Source organism: Dipodomys merriami, unplaced genomic scaffold (assembly GCF_024711535.1).
Source record: "Dipodomys merriami isolate MVZ:Mamm:240054 unplaced genomic scaffold, mDipMer1.0.p SCAF_4, whole genome shotgun sequence".
Lineage (NCBI taxonomy): Eukaryota > Metazoa > Chordata > Mammalia > Rodentia > Heteromyidae > Dipodomys > Dipodomys merriami.
Window position 1 is genome coordinate 86,518,177 of NW_027205603.1, and position 22,324 is coordinate 86,540,500.

Sequence of the window (22,324 nt, forward strand, 5' to 3'; positions counted from 1 at the left end):
CAGAGAACAGTTGGATGCAACAGGAGTGTGTTCATGCCCTTCCTGGCATTATTACACCTACGATTTTATTCTCATTTCTGAGATTATTTGATTATGTCATCTGATAGACAGGAGGTGTTCTGTGGTCTGGGCTCCTATCAGCTGTTCAATACTGGGTCCTTACTGTTAGGGACTAAATATTTGTGACTCCCTATCACCAAATTTGTAGGATGAAGCTCTCATTCCTGATGTTATGGAATTTGGAGATGGACCTTTGGGAAGTAATTAGATCACAGAAGGCCTTAAAAATGGAGCCTTTATGCTGAGATGATTTCCTGCAATAGGAGGGACATAAGGGACCTTGTTTTTCCTCTCTCCAAATACACACACGCGTGCGTGCTGAGAAAAGGCCACGTGAGGCATAGCACGAGTGTGGGGTCTTCCAGCCAGGAGCAGAGCCCTCATCAGGCCCCAAATCCTGCTGGGTCTTGATCGCAGCCCTTCCGGACTGCAGAACTGTGAGGCGGAAAATTCCGGTTGTTCAAACCACCTGCTCGATGGTATTTTGGTAAAGCAGCCTGGGCTGACCAACATACATATCATGTGGTGCTCAAATCAGTCTTTACTGGCTTCACAACTACAACAGCGAAACAGAACTAGATAGTACTTTGTGGTATTAAGTACGTGAGAAGATGTGTGTTACACAACATATATTACTAAACTCTTAATCCAAACACAACCCTAATAGGAAGATAATTGTTTTCACCTCAGTTTTCTTGTCTCCCTGACGTTGAGATGAAGGCTAGTCACCACCAATGGGTGAAGAGAAGTTATTTAGAAACTTCTAGGCAAAAGGTTCATGTAAGCACTCAATACACTGTAGGTTTCTTTAGTTCTGACTTTCCTTTGTGTTAGAGATGGGCCTTTTCCTTTCCAGAGCTGCTCACAAAGCATTTTTATCACAGCTTTGGAGATACCATTATTTCCAAGTCTTTAATAAGCAAAATGAACAATATACATCGCACTGTTAAATGCATGGTTAGATATCTTGAATTCAAAGGTTCAAAACATTCAGCTAGTTTATTTCCTTGGTCTCTCATTTTCAGAACTCAATAGATAGTAAAAACATGAAATAACACAGGCCCACGGTTATTCATTCAGCAGTATTTGTAACAGTAAAAGCTGGAAGTAATCCCAATGCTCATTTGTTGGCTGAACAAACTATAATACATACACACAAAAGAACATGATGCAGCTATAAAAGGAAATTAGGAATATTCCTTTATTTTCTGAGATGTGGGCTTCTAAGGGGGGAGAATGTCTGTATAGTATGTTATCACCTATCTAAGAAAGCACAGCCTTTCTTTTTTTCTGTACCTCTCTCTCCACATCCACATAAATACACTTACATAGGACCTCATTTTTAAATTACAAGTATAGACAATAACAAGTGGTTAACTAGGAAGTGAAGAAAGCAGGGAACAGGACAGAGTATTACTTTTGAATATACTTGACTTTAGAATTGTTTTAGCTCAGTATAAAATGAAATGGATTTTTAAAATTCACTTTCGCTACCAGCAAATAAGCAAATAAACCCCTGAGGCCTGCCATGCAGAGAGGATACACACACCCAGTGTCTTTGCAAAATTGTCTATTTAAAAATTATTTCATAGTTCTATTAGCCACACAATGGATGGGATTGTTGGTGTCATTTACACAGGCACAATATGATTTTGTGATCGGTCTTTACATGTCATAATTCAAGACATTTTATGAAACCCTAAATATTGTTATGATGGCATAAGGAACAAGGAAATAAGCGAGCGATCAAGATAGAGAACACACAGATAGATTTTCTTTTTTCTTTTTGTTGGTCATGGGGCTTGAACTCTGGGTCTGGGCACTGTCCCTCAGCTCTTCAGCTCAAGGCTAGCGCTCTACCACTTGAGCCACAGCACCACTTCTGGTTTTCTAGTCTCATGGACATTCCTGTCTGGGCTGGCTTTGAACAGTGATCCTCAAATCTCAGCCTCCTGATTAGCTGGGATTACAGGTATGAGTCACCAGCGCCTGGCTTCCCAGATAGATTTATATGTCTTCTGGTTTAGATCTTAAATGGTACCCAAAGACTCATGGATTTAGGTTCCCATTGTATGCTGTTGTTAGGAGGTGGTGATCTCTTTAGGAGATGAGGGCCTATTGAGAGGAAATGAGACACGAAGAGCCAGGCCCTTGAAGGGGGTATTAGAACCCTGGCTCCCTCTGTTTTTAGATCACAATAGGTGAGCAGTTTGCCCTGCCATTTGCCTCTCCTTCCCATGATGCACTGGTAGTATAACAGGCCCAATAAATGGGACAGAGTTACCAGTAACTCAAGCCATCAGCTAGAATAAATCTTTCCTCCTTTCTCAGATATTTTGTCACAGCCATGTGTGATCAGTTTTAACACTCTTTTGAATTTGTTTTGTCCTCAGAGTATTTGCTGACACATTTCTAGAGGGGAAAACTGTAAGCATACGAGAACTTAAAAAGAATTTTAAAACTGTTCATACTAATCGTATCATAGGTGGAAAAATCTACGATATTAGTATTGCACTATTATACATGAATTATATGGTAAAACAAGTAGGGAGTTGTGTTGGCATTCATAATTGGCATTCTGGGGAGGAGAAAAAGGAGTCATTGATACAGATTTGATGAGGTTTAAAAGCTTATGGCCTTCAGTAAGCATAGGAATATCATTATGAAGTCATGGCTTGTAATGACTAGCACCTGCCACTGAAACCAAGGCCTGGACATAATGAAAATCTAGCAACGAGAACTTCCAGTTTCACATTGTGGCTTCCAGACATCAATTTGTAGAGACACAATTCTTACAAATAAAATTATGGATAGAGACAGAGGGCTGAATGAAAGAATGCTTGTTTGGTTTTGTCAGGTTGCTGAGTGGGCTTGGAAAGGTCATTCGACATGTTAAATTTCCTTTTAATAACTAAGTAGATGAATATTAGTAAAGAACCTAAAACTTTGTTTTTAATACCACCAACAAGTAGTCTATTCTAAACAACTGGTCCCAAAGCCACTTCAGTAGCTCCCATGGTCAAAGATGTGACAAATTGAGCTTTGGTAAGAATAACAACTGCAGTGAATGGAAACATAGGAAATATGGGAAAATGCATAAATTCACAGCAACACTTAAAATCTCAGCTGTCATCTCCGAATGATGCTAGGGAACAAATTTATTGGAAAACTTTAAGGGAAAGAGCTTAAAGGGGAAACATTCCACATTTATCTTGCTTTAAATGTTGTACTTCCAGGTGTCAGATACCTGGCAAGGAATGACTCTCTTTTGTAACACATCCAGTTAGGCAATTATAGCTTCTTGATAGGATTAGAATGTCACTGTCTATAAATTAAATGAATATGGGCTGATCTTATTAATAGCTGTTAACATCATCCAAAACAGAGTCCCGGACACATTATATATTCTGGATTGTAATTCATAAAGTCAGCCAACTAAATAAGTTTATTGAAAACACTTGAAACTGAATCTTTTCATACTTCTAGACATAACAACAGACACAGGATAAACAAGGGAGAAGAATATGTGTTACATGGTCTCAGAGAATGCAATGAACAACTCTTGACTAAGAGACATTACTGAAGTCAGATGGTTTTAATAAAGGAAGATGGACAGTGATCCCAAAGATTGAAAAGTGACTTTAGAGATAGATCAAATCAATGGGAATACATGAATGCTATTTGGATTTCAATCCAGATACACAAACTTCAAAAATACAATAATAAGCCAAGAAATGCTGCCTAGAGCTTTGACAACACTAATGAATTGCTGTTTTCTTTTCAAAAGTGTGTTTTAGTATTGTGATTATCCCCTACCTTTTAGAAGTGTTTACTGAACCATTTAGAAGATGAAATAGTAGGTAGGATGTTGATTCAAAACAATCAGAAGAATAGTAGGCAAAATGAATAAGAACATAAAGGAAACAAAGTTGGACAGTAGTTGGTGATACTGGAGAGCTGAGTTCATAATAGTATTTTATCCTGTCTTTTTATGCTTGCAAATTTCCATACCAGAAAAAAATTAGGAATAGTAGCAGCAGGCCATGCAAAAGAATGCAGATCTTGATGGCTTCACCAACTTGTTATGTGACCTTGGGAAGTCATTCATCCTGTGGGGCTTCTTTCTAAAAAATGAGGAGAATTACTCCTGCTGTGTCTAATTTAGGATATGTATATATAATATATATCTCATGACGGGAGGGCGGAGGGCAGGGCGGGGGAGAAGGCTAAAGTTGACCTACCAAGGGTTTTGCAGTTATGGGACTAGGACACCATTTACTGTTCAACCTAGTGGCTCCAGGAATCTGTAAACATGACAGGTCCCACCAGGAGATGGATGGTCTAGCCCAAGTGCAGCCCAGGCTCTTGGCACAGCAAGTTCTCAAAGGCAGGTATCACATTATTAACTTCCTCAGAAGAAAAAGGTTTTCTTCAGCTTTTAAAACAATCTGCTGTACCTACTGCATGCTGAATGCCAGGCAAAGGAAAAGAATCTGTGAGACTCCAGCTCTGCCTCATTGAAGAGTGGTGGCCAAAGGGCACAGAGCGAAAAGAGAAAGCCGAGAGTATGAAAGACATGGAAATGGTGTTTTATAGGTAAAGTTTCTTCAGCCTTGGCTCAAAACTCTCTTGCCTGATTTTCATCCCAACATGATGGCACTAGCTATATATATGAAAAGACTTCGAAGGACGCTGATACACATTCTTCCTATATTTTGTGCTGGGTCCTTCACATAATGGAAGCAAATGTTGATCAAGTACTTCATCCATAATCAAACTCAGTTAACCACACAACAACTAACAAGGAGGACACCAAATGATCTCCATCTCACAGGAGAAGTATTAAGCAAAGTGAGGGAAAGGCAATTAATCACCTCAGGTCCCAGAGATAGTGGCTACTTTTGAACTCAGGGCATTTTGGCTCCAAGCTGAGACTTTCTATGTATGTGACTTTACTTCTTTACTTCTAACATGTAACTCTTACCATTTATTTTTGCACAGGTACTTGGGCTTTAACTCAGGGCCTGACACTCTTGCTCAGCCTTTTCTCTCAAGGCTGGTGCTCTACCAGTTGAGCCACACCACTACTTCTGGCTTTTTACAGTTTAATTGGAGATAGAGCCTTTTAGATTTGTCTGCCTGGAATGGCTTCTCAGCATCCTGAGTAGTGAGGAGTATAGGCACAGGCCACTGACATTTGACTATCACCATCCTTAAGTTACATCACAACTCTGGGGGCTGGCGTGTTATCCATTCAAGGTTTTCCATTCTTGAGTGGCATTTCTAGGATTCAAGCAGGAATATTGCATTCTTTTATCTGAGCCACACAGTCCCTGCCAGCAAACTCACCTGTAGGTGACTGGAGATGAGACCTCCTAAAGCTGTGATCCCATGCACAGGTGTGGCTTCCTCTGCTATGAGGCAAAGCCCAAACCTCCAGGGCTGCTAGTGAGCAGGCCCAGGGAGGGAGGTGTCCCACTGTTCGCTTCCCCTGTCCAGCAGTCAGAGCATTTCCCCACCTCAGATGAGGAGGAAGTGCTTGTCAGATTCCTTCCACATATGTGCAAAAATGAAAGCTCCCAATTATTCAGTTACATAACTTCCTCCGTCACTCCAGAGACGTATAATTACACATGCTCTCACTGGACATTGTGGCGTACCGGGCATCAATGGGCATTGTTCAGCCTTTATTAAAAATAGAGAGCCTCTGACTCATAAAGAGAACCTGATAGAGGCAGGGAGCAAGCTCAGGAGTGGGCAGGCTGTGCCCAGGATGAACAGGCCCTGCTGGATGCTATAGATAGACACCCAAATGATGCAATCCTGCAGAGAGCTGCCTCCAATACAGCCAGGCAGACATAGGCGGCAGAGACAGAATACAATGCAAAGTCAGAGCATTTGGATTCCTGTGTCTTTCTGATGACCTCGAGGGGCCTTGAGTCTTTGCTTTGATCTTTCAGCAAGAGAGGTTAACAATGTCTTCTCTGTGTCACTGGCTTAGTTTCCAAGTAAAATGTTAATAGCAAACAACTTTGAGCCCTTATATGTGCTAGCAACTGGAATAAGTATATCAGTATTATATTCTTACATAATACCAAAATATCTCAATGAAGTAGATCCTGTTAGTAGGATATACACTTAATAGTCAAGGAAACTGAGATTCAGAAAGTTAGGTAGACTGCTTAAGGTTACTAACTCGTAAAGTTTTGGACCATCTGCCCAATTCCAAAGTGTCTACCTGTAACAGCTACAGTTGTATTTGCAATTATGCGATTTCAAGGCCCTGGGAAAGAAAGAAGAGCAAAAATATCTAAGGCTACAAATTACTAGGCCCTCATGAAACACACATTCTTACCTTATGCATAATCTTGAAACAATCAGTCCCTCTCTCAGAAAAAAATACTGACTAGAACACATCAAATCAATAAACTAGAAGAGCAGCATTTGAGGCAGGTACTGCAGAAAGATAATTCCTGAAGGTGGTGGAGGAGGCAGAAACATGCTTCTAATTATGGGATGGTGGCCCTCACTCTGAACTTTGTTTCTCAGCTCCTTCTGGGGATTTCTTACCTGTCAATTTAAAACTTGGGAGATGGATGGGAGGGGTTGGGATAGATAAGGGGAGAATGATGGAAGGGGTGACACTGTGCATATAAAGTGACATGTTCAATTGAAACTCCTTTATACAATTACTTTAAAAAATCCTGGGATATGGAGTGAGTATCTAGCTGTTCCATAGGGTTGTTTTGTCTAATTCTGTCTTCATAGCCCTCAAGTGGATTGTAATTTGCACATGAGACTAAAGAATTTTCCCTATAGATAGAAGCCGTCAAAGTCAAAGTCGTATTTAGGGTTGAATGCCTGGGTCTCTGGGCTGTTTGTTGAGTTGATATGGACATAGTGGTATTGTTCTGCTTTAGTCTGATGAAGGAGAAAAGGTGAGCTTTGGATTTGAATTCTAGTTCTATTAGCTGAATGCTTTACCTTTTCATTTATAAGATGAAAATGATAATAATAACTCTAGTACAGGTTTTTGATAGGATTGAATGAGGTAATCAAGGGAAAATACTAGGTTACAGTAGGAACTTCCTAGCTAATTTTTTCCCCATTTCTTTCCATTTCCAAGGTTTTATATTATCCATTATTTTCTTGACTGCATTTTACCATCTTCTCTTGTTACAAATAGCTTTATATATTTATTATCTCTACAACTGTAGGAATTTTGACTGTTTCATTCCCAGTTTCCCAGGGTTTGATACCTCTCTGTTTCCATGGAGATTTCCTAGCGATATGTTTCTATTTCTGCTCTGGCCAATAGTCTTCTTGACTTGTTTTCCTCTTTTTCTGCTTATGCTCTTTGAAATGTATCCTGACCAGAGAAAGATGGATTAGAATCTAGAGCAGAGCAGTGAGACTAGCAGGACCTAGTTTCTAGTAGAAGTAAAATCTCTCAAGGGAGAGGGGGTATCACTGTTCATGGGCTGGGGTGTAAAGAGATCCTACTATTTTTTTGAGAGCAAGGAATACATCTTTGTGAAATCTGCCATGACACACCTATTAATTTCCTTTCTTGAAGAACCTAGACAAGCCAGGTGCTGGTAGCTCACACCTGTAATCCTAGCTACACAGGAGGCTGAGATCTGAGGCCTGGGCTAGAAAGTCCATGAGACTCTTGTTTCCAATTAATCACTAGGAATCCAGAAGTGGCACTATGGCTCAAAGTGGTAGAGTGCTAGCCTTGAGCAAAGTAGCTCAGGGACAGTGCTCAGGCCCTGAGTTCAATCCCTATGACCAACAAAAACAAACAAACAAACAAACAAGAACCTGGTCAAATGCATTTCATACACAACACTTATGTATTATTTAAGACTCTCCTAGGAATGAGGTTTTGTTCAGTCCTGCCCATTGCAGATCCTATTAACAATGGGATCCTAGAGCAAAAGCAGAATCCATAGGGTAGGTGCTTTTATTAATCAGGACAAATAAGTAACAATGTCCTTTTTTAAATAAATTTTTTATAGCAACGTTCTTATACATACACATGTATATTATATACATGTAATCTAATGCTATGTACCATAATTTCAAGTTATTCCTTAAGCAAGCTTTACTTAGATATTAGTCTTTTATTTTACACTTGAGGAAACTGAGGCTCAAGGAGATAAGCAACTTGCCAAAGGCCACACACTGTGGAGAAGATGAGCTAGGATAGAGTCCTCGCACAGTTGGTCCTCAACCTGTTTATTTTAGTACAACATATATATTTTATACTACTACTTTTATCCACACAATGGGATTGGGAAATACCCCAGTTTCAGGCAGAAGCGAAAAGCTCTTTTATTAAGACAAGGGACTTTTTGAAAGAGATAGGTTGAAAGGTCATGACAACTATACTACTTATCTACCAAGTATTCTTCTCCAGTTTTATGTTTTCATTAAGTAATTGATTCATTAAAAATCACCACTTGATTCAAGCAGCTAATGGCCATTTATTGCAATGAACAGGGCAGGCCTTTCAGGGGAGTTTTATGGCACAAGGTAGCAAAGGGTGGCTAGAGCAACATGTTCCATTACCTGCTGTCCATGGTAGAAAACGGCAAGGAGGAACATGGCCATCAGCAACAGAGATGCCTCCTTGGTCCCCAGGAAATCTCTGCGGGAAGAAGAAAGGCAAGTGGTGATGCAGTTACTTATAAGCATGGGGCACTTCAAGGACACTCAAGGTGATACTAGGGTTCAGAATGGAGAAGGAAGAACATGTTTTTCTGATATACGCCCTCTGTTGGGAGCCGTCCTGAGGGCTTGCATGTCTGCCCAATCAGAATCCAGGTGACTTCCAAGCCTATGTTCCAATGAAACAGATTCGAGATCTAGCCTCTAGACAATGAATTCATATTAATAACAATGTCTTCCATTTGCAGAACACATCTCATCACAAAAATGTCCATCCACTCTTCCTTTCTGTTTTAGAAAGTATTTTGCTTAATGAGACAGTACACAATGCTTACTAGGTGGAGGTTTTAATCCTTAGTGCTTCCCTGATTCAATTCTTATATCCATACAATGAGTTGGACCATTTTAGTTTTTATATTAGTTAAAAAATGTAATTGTATGATTTGAGGAATGATGGTATGTCCATTTTCATTTTTAGATCCCTTAGCAATGCCTTTGTTCCTATGGTGCCATTCTTCTAATAGTAGACCTCCAATACTCAATCTGCCATCCTTATGGGTTAAAATGTGAGGTGTCATTGATTTAGACTTTCCAGGTCTCTTTAAAGACTAAGATGAAAAGTTAGTAGTAATGTCGTATTTAAACCTGGGAATGACTTGTAGTCATGAGAGGTATTTAGAAGGCCAGAAGTCTCTCATTTGAGTTTGAATTTTGTCTCTTTTCTATGTTGGTTCAGCTACAAGTCGTTCTAGGTCATTTTAGGCCAGGAAACAAAAGATTTGGAGGGAGAAACATGGACCTTCAAAGTTGGACATGTGTGAAATGTGACAGTAGAGTGCCACCTTGGCAGGTCTTCACTGGCTAAAGAGGAATCCCCAAAGAAAAATATTCAAGTCCAGATCACCTCTATCCATGCTACTTCCCTATGGCTTTTCCAACCCAGACAATGTTCCCAAACCTATTCCCCTATGTTCTCAAGTCAAAAGCAGAAAGAAAACTAGGGCTCTGTCCTCACTAACCCATCAACCCATGGCCAAACCTGTCCCCTCTGACACCCAGATACCACCCACGTCTCTTCACATCTACCTCTACCTCTTAAGTACATCAGCCATGACCTCCAACAGCCTCCTTACATTGTCTCCCACAATCTACTTTCTATAATACTGCCAGAGTATTTTAATCAATAAAACTGTATTACATCAGTCCCTTTTTAGTGGTCTCCCAACCACAGGCACATCTATAGTTAGAGTTCACTCCAAAGTAACCCTGATGTGGCCCAAAGGCACAAGGGAACCATTGTAGATGGGATGTACTGTCCAGAGGAAAGAAGAGCCCCAACCTGGCTCCACCAAGTCTTTCTCTTGTTGGAGACTAGCAGATGCTGCACAGGGCTCAGGCAAATGGGGTAAGAAGCCAGCTCCTAACTCTAAATTTCATTTGCATTGATGCTAAATCTTCTCAGCTTAATCTGAGCCAGGCCTGGTACAGCACATCAGGCCTGGCATGGCATCTAGGAGTGGACATGTACATTCTTTTTTTTTTTTTTTTTTTTGTCTGGTCATGGGGCTTGAACTCTGGGCCTGGGTGCTGTCCCTCAGCTCTTCAGCTCAAGGCTAGCGCTCTACCACTTGAGCCACAGCACCACTTCCACCTCTTTTTTTTCTGCTTATGTGGTGCTGAGGAATTGAACCCAGGTCCTCATGCATGCAAGGCAAGCACTCTCCCACTGAGCCACTTTCCCAGCCCCCTGGAAATGTACATTCTTATGAGGAAATACAAAGCACAAGGAGAGCAAAAGGGCCAAAGCCTGAGTAAGATTAGAATCTGGAAGTTCCTAGTTCTATCAGCTTTGCCTTGGAGATAAGACGCTAATAATAGAGCTCCTCATTAAATGTCTTATCAATAGCTCCAGAGAAGCTCATAATTATTAAGTATCTGTGGTTGCCAGACATATGCTGGCAAAAGAGCATCGTCTGTCCCCTCAAAGTTGTCCAATAGGAGAAGGAATGACATAGAGATAATTTTATAATATGATAAACTCTATGGAACTGACACATCCCTGTTGCCATGGGAATATTTGAAAAGATAAAGTAACTGAGGATGAGGGTTTAGAGGAGACTTACAGGATGAGACAACTTCAGAAGAAGAAAGTGGGGTGGGTTCTACAGGAATAAGCTTTTGTGCCTTGGTTATCTAGCTGGCTTACAAGTCTCAAGGCTAGTCAACGTCATAAACCATGCTTGAGATCGCATGAAGACTCAGAATGAGAGCAAGGGCATTCATAAAGACTACGGAAGTGAGGAGACTTGGACTGTTACTTATGTACGGTCACCTCTGCATTGAAGGGAGGGACGCCTTTGTTCCCTCCTTTATTCACCACTGCACTTGTTTTCAGGGCAGAGGTACATTTTCAACACCATTCTTTTTTATCACTTAGTTCTCTAGCTTTGGAAATGTATGGACCTCTAGAAAAATGGTTAAAGACATAAACTTTGAACTTGTGCAGAACAAGGTTTCTGTCTCCACTCTCCCATTGATCAGTTCTTTGACCTTGAATGGGTTGCTTAATGTCTCAGTTTATTCATCTGTATATATCCCCATGGCAGTGAGGATTAAATTGGACAATCAAGATAATGTGTTGGCGTGGAGCTAGGCCCACATCTTCCTCTCACAATCCTGCAAAGCGTCTGGCATATTGTCTTACTTGTGGTGATATTGTTAAATAAAAACAAAACACCAGTTCACATTGCTTCAACTGAATGGGAGCTATCCTATGCTTAACTTTTCCCCCAATCCATGCATCTGTCTTTAACTCCTGCTCTGCCTGGCACTTTTGATACCATCTTCTTTGTGATGCAGGAAATTTATTTTAAGGCTTGCAATTATCATTTGAAGCATATTTTCAAGAGAAAACACAAATATTCCTTGAGTCATTTTGAAAGCAGTGGCTGGCCAAAAATAGAAAGATGACTAGACTATACACAGAACGAAAGTATAAGAAAATTGTGAGCAATTTTTGAGAGTTCAGCCATATTCCAGATGAAAAAGCATAGTCTGAGACGGGCTACAGAATCTGCATAGTTATTCAGCCAGGTTAAGAAGGACCGATTTGTAATTACCTTTAACTTAGGATTTTTGATGAGCTTCCAAAGAGAGCTACATGGCCGAAATCTATACTGTATTATAATGCCTTATTCAGCACTAGATACCAGGGACTTGAAACCAAGAACATTTTGAACCAATTTATGTATGTTAAAGAATCACTGAGATAATACTACTATTTTTATACATCAGTTTATACTTGTTTGTCCTTAAATTACTAAAGAGAATACCTAGAAAGAATCCAGTGTCTTAATTTTGAATCTGTAGGCCTAGCCAGAGTCCACAGCAAACGTTATAGCATGTCTATATTCTCCATATGGTCTGATGGAGGTTATATAATGTTGAACGGATGCTATTTTGGCTTTTACCCAATATGTGGGTTATATCCTGTCCATTTGTTCCTCATAACTACTATGATCTCTCATGTGGGTAATTTAGTCAGGACTATCTCCATATCTTGTGGTGTTGAGTGCAAAAAAAGAAATACTGAGAAACCTGGATAAAAAATAAGAATTTCAAAAGATGGGGCATGATGGTACATACCTGTGATCCCAGGTACTTGGCAGGCAGAGACTGGATGAATTGTGTTTTGAGGCCAGTCCAGGAAAAAAGTTAGCAGGTCTCATTTCAACAAACAAAAAATAGGCCTGGCTTACTTCACTTAATATAATTTTTTCCCCCATTCAAGCAGAAATGGTCAGATAAGTTGATGTTAGGGAAAACGAACCGCAAGGTGAGGACTCACATGTTTTTTTCTTACTTGTTATTGTTTCTAACGTATTTATATGATATTTCTTTGTTGCTTTGTATGTCCCTCCCTCATGGTATAACCCGTTTTCACTGTATTTGATGTTGGTATAATTTGTGGAGGGGAAAGGAAAAAAACAAATTGTTTAAATAGGGATACAGGTGGACCCATTGCAACAATGAGATGTACAAGACGTCATGTCGAAAATGAACTTTACAACTTTGGCAGGAGGTGGGGGGGCAGGAGAATGGGGGGTAGGGATGGTAAGGGGAAACAAAGGAGGAGGCAAAAATGCTTGATAAGAAATGTACTCATTACCTTGCTCATGTAATTGTAACCCCTCTGTATGGTATTTTCACAATAAAAAAACGGGCATGATGGCACATGCCTCACATCCTAGGTAAGTGGGAGGAATAGGTTAGAGAATCCCCTCTGGGATCCACCTAGGAAAAAAGCTCAAGACTTTATCTGAAAAAAATAGCCTAAAGCAAAATGACTGCCCACCAGGAGAAAGCCTTATGTCTAAACCTTAGCATTGAGAGAGAGGGTTGGGGGGAGGAGGAAGGGGAGAGAGTGAGTAAGAGCTAGAGAGTGAGAGAGCAAGGGAGAGCAGCAAGACAGAGAAAGGGAGTTAGAGAGAGTGAGCTAGAGAGAGCATTTCAAGGTCGTGTCAGAAGGACATTAAATCAGGGACAGAACCCTATAGAAGCAAATGTGGATCCAACATCACATTTTAACAAGAGGAAATCTTTTCTCTTGCCACATGGCTTCTAGATCCTGCCAGCACCAAATTTATTGGTTCTCACTACACGATTTGTTTATGTGTGGCTTTTGCTTGACATTATCCATTGATTCTCCCTTGTGAGAGGGTCACCTAGCAGCACAGTTTTCTATGTCTGAAGTGTCTTGAATATCTAACACCACCCATATCATCTTCTTCTAATCATGGTTTTGGTAGCCCTGGCTTATTTGTAGCCTGGAGACCTCTGAGCACATATGCTGTTTAGTCTCCAGGTGCCAGGGAAGGAGAAAAGTCAGAATCAGGAAGTAAGGCATCAGATGTACCTGGTGTGCCTGAGGGCTGGGGTGGGAGATGGATGGGTAGCTGAATATGTGGAAACAACAACCAAGTTGTGTTTACAGGATGGGGTGAAGATGGTGAGGGAGACTAGGGACATCAAGCTGTGGGCATTACGGATGATAGCTTATTGTGAATCAATAGTGCTGCTGTATGATTCCCAAGGTGCTAGTATTTGCACTCATTTAGTACTTATTTCCACAAACATTTAATTGGATACTTCTTGCCAAGGTACTTGCAGTGCCAGGGATATGAACATGATTATGATTACTGATCTTTGCCCTGAAAAATACTGCTCCTTCCTTAAGAATATGAACTCCTCCTGTTCCTTGTGGTGGGGGAAGATATGGCACTCCATGACTCCAACAAGGAAAGGCCAGTGCATTGGTAAGCATTTATCTATTTACATGGTTTAGAAAATGTAGAGCTGATGACAGGATTTCATCAAGGAGATTGTCCTTGAACTGGGTCTTGAAAATGATTGGTTGGATTTGGAAGATCGGGACATCAGGCCGAAGGGAAATGTACAAGCAGAAGGTCATTTAAGAAATGGTATGTGATTTCCTGTGGCTAGAGTACAGCCCTTAGATGGAGTTTTAGGAGACAAGATTGAAGAAGCCAGCATGGGCTAGAAGAAAGAGAAATTGGGGATGCTGAGCAAACCCATTGAACTTTTACCTTCTTAGAGGCAAAAGGGAGACTCTGAAAGGTTTTTAGGAGGAGTATGAACTGAGTAGGTTTTGGGATAGGAGAATCAGAAATAGATCCTGGGATAACCGTTACAAGACTGAAGTCTTGAGTTGAGGATTTGTAAAATACCAGCATTCATGACATGGAAAGGTCATGTCCAATGACAAATGTTGGTATTAATCAACTGCTTGTCTATGCCAGTCCTTGTGCTAAATTTCTATGATCAAATTTAAACCATTTATACTCTTACAGCATGGGACTTATTCTAATTCCCACTTCCCTGATGAGAGAAGCTAAATCACCACAAGTTAATTTGATCAAGAGCACACATCTGGTTAATGGAAGAACTGAGATTTGGTTCCAGACAGCGTAACTCCTAAAATGTGCTCCTATGCAATGTGAGATATTTACTTTCTATAGGATGCGAGGAAGGTTAATCTCTAGTGACTGAGATGGCACTGGGGATGAGGTTTATCTCCTGGCCTGGGACCAGCATTATCTATGAGTCAGGAAGTTGTCATGAAGAGGGGAATGAACAGATAATGGAGAAGTAGCCAGACAGCCCCGTCCCAGCTTCTTTGTGACCTTCACATTTTATATTTTGTATGCTTTTCCACATTACAACCAGGAGTAAGCTGCAGCGAAGTCTCCCAACTAGTGTGAGCTCAGGTAAAGCACAGGTTCAGGCTCATCAGCCAATGATTGCTGAGTATACACAGTGACTTGGGTTGTTTTGTGACCATCCCAGAATGTGTCTGGTACTGGGATACAGTAGAACAGTCTGACTGAGTGCTTTCACTTCTTTTAAGTGAATGCTGTTCACATCAGGGAGTGACACAGCACACAACTAATCCACGACTGGCCATGAGCAAGGAAAATTCAGAGCATTAGATCATGAGCAGCGATGCCTCTGAGATGATCTTTACTTTTGCAACACTTACTTAAAATTTAACTACACACTTTTCCTGAAGGTTTCCAATCTGAATTCAGAGCTAAGCTTTTCAAAAAGAAGAAAGATGGAGAATATGCATATATTAAGCATCTGCTATTTGACAGATACATTAAGGCCCGATAATTGTTCTGGGGCAGTATTACAGACTGAATCATGCTCCCCTTCCCAATTTATATGCGGAAGTTCTATTTCTATACTCCAGTGTAACTGTCTATGAGACAGAGTCTGAGATCATTTGTAATACTAGTATTACTAGGATTTGGTGTTTATTGCCTTATAAATGAGAAAGAAGCAGGAGTTTCTCGGCTCCATTTGAGGAGCCAGAAGGAAGATGGCCATGTGCTAGTTAGGAAGTGAGCCTCACCAGAAGAACAATCAACTGGAATATGCCACTGATACTTCTCTGCACCCAGAACTGTGAGAGATGTCTGTTACTTAAGCTGCTTGTCCAGTCTGTGGTGTGTAGTTATGGTGGCCCAAGCTGACTACACTTTCTACAGATGGCCAGGATGGGTAGTAGCTTTCTAGTCCAATGGAGTCTGGATTTGAAGTTAAATCTCTGGCATATTCTATGAACATTGTACCTTCTTTTGAATGAATAAAGTTTTATTTTTACTACAGGGCTGGCCTGTTTTCTTTACACATCTCTTTGACTACGTTTGTGCTCATTTCCTTATGGTCCTGGGGAATCACCAACCATCTTACTTCATTTGGGACTGTTTTACTTTTTTGAACACCTGGAAATATGATGGGAAGTTCTTCAGTGTGATTTAAAAGAGGCTCAGGTAGTATTTACAGGGATAGATGGACTTTCAGGCCAGAATGACACTTTTGTAGTCAGATACGTCATTTACTGGCCACAGGAATCTGAGTCATTGTAAACCTCTCTTGGTTTATATTCTGTAGAATGTTACTGTGAAGACAGAATAGGGAATAGTATATTAAATACATGACATACTTGCATGACAGATGCACATTAGTATATGGAAACTATAAAGAGCTCCTATATCTTAGTTCTTAAGAATGAGATGAAATGAACAGGAGAGAGTATATATTCAGCCTTACAAAGAAGGAAATCCTGTCAATTGTTACAACAAGGACTAATCTGAAAGATATTAGGTTAAGTGAAATAAGCTGGCACAGAGAGATAAACGATGTGTGCTTTCACTTACACATGGAATGGACAAATGTTGAACTTGTAAATGCAGAGAGTTGGAGTAGTTGTTACCAGGGTTGAGAGGAGGGCATTTAGAAATACAAAATTTCTAGCAATAGGAGTAAGGTCAAGAGACCTATTGTACAACATGGTGCATTGTAGAGTAGATTTTTAAGTGTTCTTTCCATAAAAATATGTACAGTAATTCAAATGACTTGACTTAGTCATTCCATAACACACACACATATAAAATCATGTTGTACGCAGTCAGTACAGAGTATTTATTTATTTATTTTTGCTGGTCCTGGGGCTTGAACTCTGGGCCTGAACACTGTCTCTGAGCTCCTTTTGCTCAAAGCTAGCTCTCTAACACTTGAGCCACAGCATTACTCCTGGTTTTCTGATGTTTAATTGGAGGTAAGAGTCTCAAGGACTTTCTGGCCTGGACTGGCTTTGAAATACGAACCCCAGATCTCAGTCTCCTGAGTAGCTAGGATTATAGGCCTGAGCTACTGGTGCCCAGCTTGAATGTTTTTGTTTGTCAACTAACAAACAGAAAGAGCTCTTGAGAAGTCAAAGGGTATAATACCTTCGAAGGACTAACTTCCACTCCAACAAAATGACTACTAGGGAACTGATATTTGACAAGTTGGGTATGGTCAAGGAGAAGAGGGTAGATGAATGAAGAGAGGAAGTGGGGAGAATGCAGAAATACATAATCCTACACAATTAAGAAAATTGAGGAGAGGGGTAGGGTTGGAAGAAATGGTGGAGAATGAGGAAAGGGGTGACATTAATCAGGATGCATTGCATTCATAAGCTGATTGGTTGAATGATAACTCCTTTGTAAAACTAGTTAAATTAATAAAAATATAAATTAAAAAATAAGAAATGTGAACAATGAAGTAGCAAACTAGGAGATAACTTTGAAAGTCAGGTAAGAGAAATGAGGGAAGGAGTAACAAGTCAGACAAGAAATGTGATCACTGCCCTGCTTATGGAACTTTAACCCCTCAGGATATCACCTTGACAACAAAATTAAAATAAAAAAAGAAAATCAGGTATGAAGACCTCAAATTGGCCAATAAATAAAAAGATTCATAAAGTCCCTTATACTCAGGGACCTGCACATGAAAACAGTGAGATAAAATGTCCTCTCATAAATCCAGTAGGATTTAACAAGCCAACAAATGGCATAGGGGAGAATGAGCAGCTACAGAACCACTCAGAAAACCAGAGGAAAATGGTTTCAGTCATGTTGGAGAGCAACTGGGCAGTATGATACTTTCTAAAGTAGCAGGGATGGGACCCCTATAATCTAGCAAAAGTGCTTGTACTGACTGCCCCAACTGTGCACAGTGTGTACCAAAGTGCTTTTTTATGATAAGAAAAACCAGTAACAGACTAAATGTCTACTCAGAGGTCACACGACAAAATGTATATTCTTATGTACATATGATATATGTACAGACAATGGATAAAATGAATTAAATTTATAGATATCAGATTTTGAACAGATTTTAAAAATGGTAGTACTGTTTGAGAAAGAGCAATGTTATAATTTACAGACACAGGCATAGCCATATATATTAAAAGCCATAGATGGAAATGATATATATATTAAGTGTTGTAGGAATTGGCCCTTAAGAGAATGAGAAGAGATTTAAAGTAGCGAAGAGAATGTGAACAATTTATGAAATATTTTATTCTTTTGAAAATGCAAAAGTAAAGGCGAATCAGTTTTAGTATTGCTTATTTCCAGGGATTGGTTCCTACAGGTTCTCAAATTTCTTCTGAGGCATCTTGGACTATTGTGGACATTTCTTTTTCACTACTGGCCACTTATTCTGGCCGTGACTAGATTTGTGTGTTTCCTACCCCTGACCCCAGTCGGTCTAGCAATGCTTGATAGTGGGTTCCTCTTAGTATTTCCTCTGTGAGGTCTCCTTGCCTTTGGCAATGGAACAGGGCAAGTGATGCCACCAGAAAGTGTATCCAGGGATTGAACTGTGTCAGAGTAAAGAAGACAGAAGGAGCCATAAGACACAGTTCTCCTCTTTCCTCTGTTCCTAGATGTGGCTCCTCCTCGCCTCCCACCTTGGAAGCTGTCCAGAGACACTTCATTTGGTTGACTTAATGGAGTTTCCAAGGTACTGGTTGAATCCATTCACAGTTTCTACTGCTGGCACCATAGAATACAAGCTTGCATTCATCACCCATTCTCCTCTCGCTTCCTCCCTTTCTCATTCACTGGCATGTCTTGGGTTGAATTAGCCCTTAAACTTTGCTTTGTGCTATTTTCTCTAAGAAATATAGGCTAAGGCATTACTTTTATCAATTTCTCGTATTTCAAATGTGACATAATAAAAGAAAATGCTCAACCTACAGCGACTGCTTGTTATTAATATTGCTGTAGCTCCACTGAAATCAGATCCTGCAAGTCTTGAACTGTAACTGTTAAATAAATGTTAAATCACTAGGCTTGAAAGAAATCTGAGTTACTATTTAAATACTATTTAAAAATAGTCCAAAATTTAAAATAATCAGTTAATCAATTTAAAATTCATATAAATGGTATTACCGAAAAGTAGGGATTTTCCCTAGACTCGTAAGCTAGACAGACAATGCCCAAGTTGAGGTATTACTCAATACCAAACCAATTGCCAAGTTTTTTAATAACCCTGCCTCCCTCATTCCTCCAGTGGTTCCATTTCCCATGAAAGCCAAGTACTTTCTGAACATGCAATGGTGGTGAACACTCACTCTCCACTGTGGTTCAAGTTGTCGTGACGCAGAAAGAGCCCTGCATAGATGGTCTCCGTCAGTAGGGCATAGATAGCGATCATGATGAGCAGGACAGCCAGCTTCAGGACAGAGTTAAGTCGGAGGAAAACTGCACAGGTCACCATAGCCAACACTCCCGTGAAGACAAAGTACTGCAAACAAAGAATGCAAGCTGTTAAATTTCCGTAGGAACCTCAGGGCTCCCTCTCTTAGCCATGTGCTGGTAGGAGTCCTTGGACAGATGTGTACTGAGCATTTCCCCTTGGGGGTCAGCCCCCTCACTAAGCTCAGTGGAGCCCATGGGGTCCTTCATTTTCCTACCCCCCGCAGCCCCTGTGCCTCCCCTTTCCATGAATGACATCACAATTCACATCGTCAAGAGAAGTAGAAGGCTCACTTTGATCTCTGTTGCCTTCCCCTGTCTACCTTCCACAAGCCGGCCATTCTATTGGGTCTACTTCCTTAACAAAGCTCACATCTGGTGAACTTCTTCCTTCAGTCTTCTTTGCTTTAGTTCTCAGGGCCAGTTCTTGAACAGTTTATTTGCAGCTGGACTAGTTAGGTAGTTGTTAGGCCCCAGCCCCCATCCAACACATATGGGCATTCTCTACATGTCACTCCTTATGTGAAATCATTTCATTGCTCTCTACTTCCTTCTGAGTGTCAGAACTCACAGGCTACAACATGCCAACCATTGACTCCTTCTAGACTTCCTCAACTCTCAGCCATGTGACTAAGACTTCCTCCTCTGACAAATGTCAGCTAAGATGTACTTCTCTGGAGAAGGCTTTCTGGATGCTTCTGGATCCTGCCACATTCCTCCTGATTGCCCTGTCAAGACCAGAATGACTTCTGTTACCCTAGATCTGAAGTAACGTTCCTACCTGCAAATCTGAATCACCCAAGAGCTGGAAACGTGAAGTAGCCTTCCAGTCTCCATCTGCCCAGGTAGATTCCAGACTTCTACCATAAGCTCCTCAGTCTACTGTCCAGACAGACATATCCCAGTATACTATTCATGGTGATGGGTTGGGACTGTGATTATCCAATGGAAGAGCTAAAACTCACATGCTTAGCAGTGCTTAGGATCTTAATATTGCTCTACGCATTTTTCTCGTGTTATTCAGAATAAGTCCTAGAAGGGAATCATTAACTCCCCTTCATAGATTAAAAATGTGAGGCACATTGAGCTTATGCAAAATTGTTCAAGATCTTGGAGCTAGACAGTAAGATCTAGGCCCTCTGGATACAGCCAATTTGAGTGCATGTGACGCTAGTGACCAGGCTGGCTGCATTTGGTGATCTCTAAGCTAAACTCCTTACCGAAGACATATTTATGACTTCTTAAGCCACATCGACTCATGCATGCAATTTTCTGACTAATATTGATCTAAGCAAAGGTAGATAGTTTCTTGACCAAGTTCTAACTCAGGAGTAAGATTCTGTAGTTTCATGGTACAGAAGGTAGATGTGTCTGTTACATCCTTCCCTTTAATCTCTTCTTTTACCAAAAAAGTTCTGTAGCCAGCGGTGGATGAAGTGACCAGGCAAAAGTAAGAATTTCTTTCCTTTCCATCCAGAGAAACTTCCTTTTTTTGGTCAGTTGTGGGGCCTGAACTCTGGGACTGGGTGCTGTCCCTCAGCTCTTCAGCTCAAGACTAGTAGTGCTCTACCACTTGAGCCATAGCACCACTTCCAGCTTTTTCTGCTTATGTGGGCTGAGCAATTGAACCCAGGGCCTCATGCGTGCAAGGCAAGCACTCTACCACTGAGCCACCTTCCCAGTGCCATCCAGAGAAACTTTCAAGACTACATTTTAGCAAAGGCTGAAGAAAAAGGAAGACCTGAAGATTTCTTGTTCATTGCCACTGACAAAGGCCTGGACAACGTGTCATCAGTGGAATAAGTCATGCATTAGTTCAAAACTTACTGAAATGGTTGAGCCTTCAAAGTTTATGGTAGAGGGCACAATAATTTGAATTTTAAAAAATCAAATAAATATTTTTTGATTGAGTGCCTATCACAACCAAGCCATATGGTAGACACTGGAAATTCAAAGGGAAACAAGAGATGGTCTAAGCCTAGAGAAAATGCTTCTTAAAAATATGCAGCAACATGGAAATGCCAGCTGTAATATACTATGGAAAGCCCTTTGCCAGCAATGTGACCAATAAAGTAAAGAGATAGGAACACACTGTGGGGAGGTGTGTCGGGAGGAGGCTGGGCAGGAGAAGTTGGTTGGTATGACCAGAACTTTGAAGGACAGACAGGTTTCACACAACAGCCAGTGGGAAGACATAGCACGGATGCAGATGTATTAAGGAGAAAGATGTCAGGAAAACAATTTCCTCGGTTAAACTAGGGAACCATGCAATAATCACAGCAGAGCCAGTGACACAGGCAGTTTATAGGTAGTCTTCCTCTTCTTCTACCAAGCCTCACAAAGGAATAATAGGCAAATGCTATTATGTTTGCCTCACAGATTGGTGGATCTTTTCCTTTTTGTCATCTTCATTAATTGTGACAGGGGTTCCTTGCCATCCCAGCTCACCGTCTTCCAGTCGTTGCAGGAGAATCACTTTGATGCCTTGGGTGAGTCATGGAAGCTTCTACTTTAATGTATAGAGTCAAACCTATGGCAGTGCTACAAAGCAGGAGGCATCACAGACGAGGAGCTGCACAATGTCAGGAGGATTTCTCCCCTGCCATTCATGCTACGCGTGAATAGTGGGGAGAAGGCAGTCTTAGAAAGTGGGAGGAGAACAGGAGGCTGTAGAGGTCTATGGCTCCATGAAGCTCTGTCTGTGAAAACCTCTCTTTCTATGGGTATGAACCCATCCATTTCTTTTTCCCTATAACCTGGGAAGATCTTAGACCTGAAGTTACTACAGTGTTGCTGTCAAACAGCAAAGAGATTCTGTATTCCTCTATGTCACCTCAGGAAGACATGTGGTCTGGAGTTGCATTGTTTACAGGTATGGAGGAAATCATCAAAACAGAACATAAAACTAAAGACAGAAGACCCAAAGCGTAAAATGTAGCATCTACCACATTTAATGTTATGGAACAGGTGCTCAGAAG

General features: G+C 40.7%; 1 protein-coding gene across 3 annotated transcripts in view; it reads right to left on the reverse strand.

Moving 5' to 3' along the window:
* Nucleotides 1–22,324, reverse strand: part of Adcy8 (adenylate cyclase 8) — a 196,252-nt gene that overhangs the window by 15,614 nt on the left and 158,314 nt on the right. For all 3 annotated transcript variants that reach the window (XM_069991418.1, XM_069991417.1, XM_069991416.1), the window contains 2 exons: nucleotides 19,223–19,395; nucleotides 8,635–8,713 (listed from right to left, as the gene is read on the reverse strand). In XM_069991418.1, coding sequence (XP_069847519.1) covers nucleotides 8,635–8,713; nucleotides 19,223–19,395 — 252 coding nt within the window. The remainder of the gene's footprint in view (nucleotides 1–8,634; nucleotides 8,714–19,222; nucleotides 19,396–22,324) is intronic.